Here is a 2,317-nt window from a genome sequence, read left to right on the forward strand (position 1 = left end):
GTAGGAAAGAAAAAAGGGAGAAGGGGGAGGGAGAAAGGGAAGGAAGGAAAGGTTGGAAAGAAAAAAGGGAGAAGGGGGGAGGGAGAAAGGGTAGGAGAGAAGAAGGAAGGAAAGATGGAAGGAAGGTAAGAAAGAAGAAGGGTGGGAGGGAGAGAGAGAGAGAGAGAGAGAGAGAGGAGGAAGCAAGGGGGTAAGGAAGGGAGGAAGCAAGGAAGGATGGAAGAGAGGGAAGAAGAGAAAGATTGGAAGGATCAACTTTACATAATGGAATTCTATAAAGAAGGAAATACTAAGAAACTGACACCACTCTTTGGATAGGCTTTCCCTTCAAGACAGTTTTTGACCTTGGTAAGAATCCTTAGTGCATGACTTGGAGTTTATTATGCCAGAAGGAGAGATTACTTATCTCTAGACAACAATTTTAGGTCGGCTGCCCCTTTTCAGTACAGAGCAGGCCTGAAGCAGCTGTGTACAGGAGGGTAATCTCTTGGGGAGGAATAAAAATAAGGAAAAAATCAAAAGAAGGAGAAGAAATAAAAGAAGGAAGGAAGCAAGGAACAGGGAGGAATGGAAGGATGGAAGCAAGTAACAGGGAGGAATGGAAGGATGGAAGCAGTTAACACGAAGGAATGGAAGGATGGAAGCAAGTAACATGGAGGAATGGAAGAATGGAAGCAAGGAACAGGAAGGAATGGAAGGATGGAAGGAAGGAACAGGGAGGAATGGAAGAATGGAAGCAAGGAACAGGGAGGAATGGAAGGATGGAAGCAAGTAACACGGAGGAATGGAAGGATGGAAGCAAGGAACAGGGAGGAATGGAAGGATGGGAGCAAGGAACAGGGAGGAATCGAAGGATGGGAGCAAGGAACAGGGAGGAATGGAAGGATGGAAGCAAGTAACAGGGAGGAATGGAAGGATGGAAGCAAGTAACACGGAGGAATGGAAGGATGGAAGCAAGGAGCAGGGAGGAATGGAAGGATGGAAGTAAGGAACAGGGAGGAATGGAAGGATGAAAGCAAGGAACAGGGAGGAATGGAAGGATGGAAGCAAGTAACAGGGAGGAATGGAAGGATGGAAGCAAGTAACACGGAGGAATGGAAGGATGGAAGCAAGTAACACGGAGGAATGGAAGGATGGAAGCAAGTAACATGGAGGAATGGAAGGATGGAAGCAAGGAACAGGGAGGAATGGAAGGATGGAAGCAAGTAACACGGAGGAATGGAAGGATGGAAGCAAGTAACAGGGAGGAATGGAAGGATGGGAGCAAGGAACAGGGAGGAATGGAAGGATGGGAGCAAGGAATGGAAGGATGGAAGCAAGTAACACGGAGGAATGGAAGGATGGAAGCAAGTAACATGGAGGAATGGAAGGATGGAAGCAAGGAACAGGGAGGAATGGAAGGATGGAAGGAAGGAACAGGGAGGAATGGAGGGATAGAAGGAAGGAACAGGGAGGAATGGAAGGATGGAAGCAAGTAACATGGAGGAATGGAAGGATGGAAGCAAGTAACACGGAGGAATGGAAGGATGGAAGCAAGGAACAGGGAGGAATGGAAAGATGGAAGGAAGGAACAGGGAGGACTGGAAGGATGGAAGCAAGTAACACGGAGGAATGGAAGGATGGAAGCAAGTAACATGGAGGAATGGAAGGATGGAAGCAAGGAATGGAAGGATGGAAGCAAGGAACAGGGAGGAATGGAAGGATGGAAGCAAGTAACAGGGAGGAATGGAAAGATGGAAGGAAGGAACAGGGAGGAATGGAAAGATGGAAGGAAGGAACAGGGAGGAATGAAAAGATGGAAGGAAGGAACAGGGAGGACTGGAAGGATGGAAGCAAGTAACACGGAGGAATGGAAGGTAGGAAGCAAGGATCAGGGAGGAATGGAAGGATGGAAGTAAGGAACAGGGAGGAATGGAAGAATGGAAGCAAGGAACAGGGAGGAATGGAAGGATGGAAGCAAGGATCAGGAAGGAATGGAAGGATGGAAGTAAGGAACAGGGAGGAATGAAAGGATGGAAGCAAGGAACAGGGAGGAATGGAAGGATGGGAGCAAGGAACAGGGAGGAATGGAAGGATGGGAGCAAGGAACAGGGAGGAATGGAAGAATGGGAGCAAGGAACAGGGAGGAATGGAAGGATGGAAGGAAGGAACAGGGAGGAATGGAAGAATGGGAGCAAGGAACAGGGAGGAATGGAAGCATGGAAGCAAGGAACAGGGAGGAATGAAAGGATGGAAGGAATGAACACGGAGAAATGGAAGGATGGAAGTAAGGGAGAAGTAAAGTTAGCAGAACAGGCAGGTGGACAGGAAATGAAAC

The 2,317-nt window shown here is 48.0% G+C and overlaps 1 protein-coding gene across 1 annotated transcript; it reads left to right on the forward strand.

Annotated features, from left to right (window-relative positions):
* Positions 1–1,526: 1,526 nt before the first annotated feature.
* LOC138775273 (uncharacterized) lies at positions 1,527–1,898 on the forward strand. Its single transcript, XM_069955877.1, has one exon. It carries the CDS (start codon positions 1,527–1,529, stop codon positions 1,896–1,898), a length of 372 nt encoding a protein of 123 aa, XP_069811978.1.
* The last annotated feature ends 419 nt before the right edge of the window (positions 1,899–2,317 follow it).

This window comes from Dendropsophus ebraccatus, unplaced genomic scaffold (assembly GCF_027789765.1).
Source record: "Dendropsophus ebraccatus isolate aDenEbr1 unplaced genomic scaffold, aDenEbr1.pat pat_scaffold_1447_ctg1, whole genome shotgun sequence".
Lineage (NCBI taxonomy): Eukaryota > Metazoa > Chordata > Amphibia > Anura > Hylidae > Dendropsophus > Dendropsophus ebraccatus.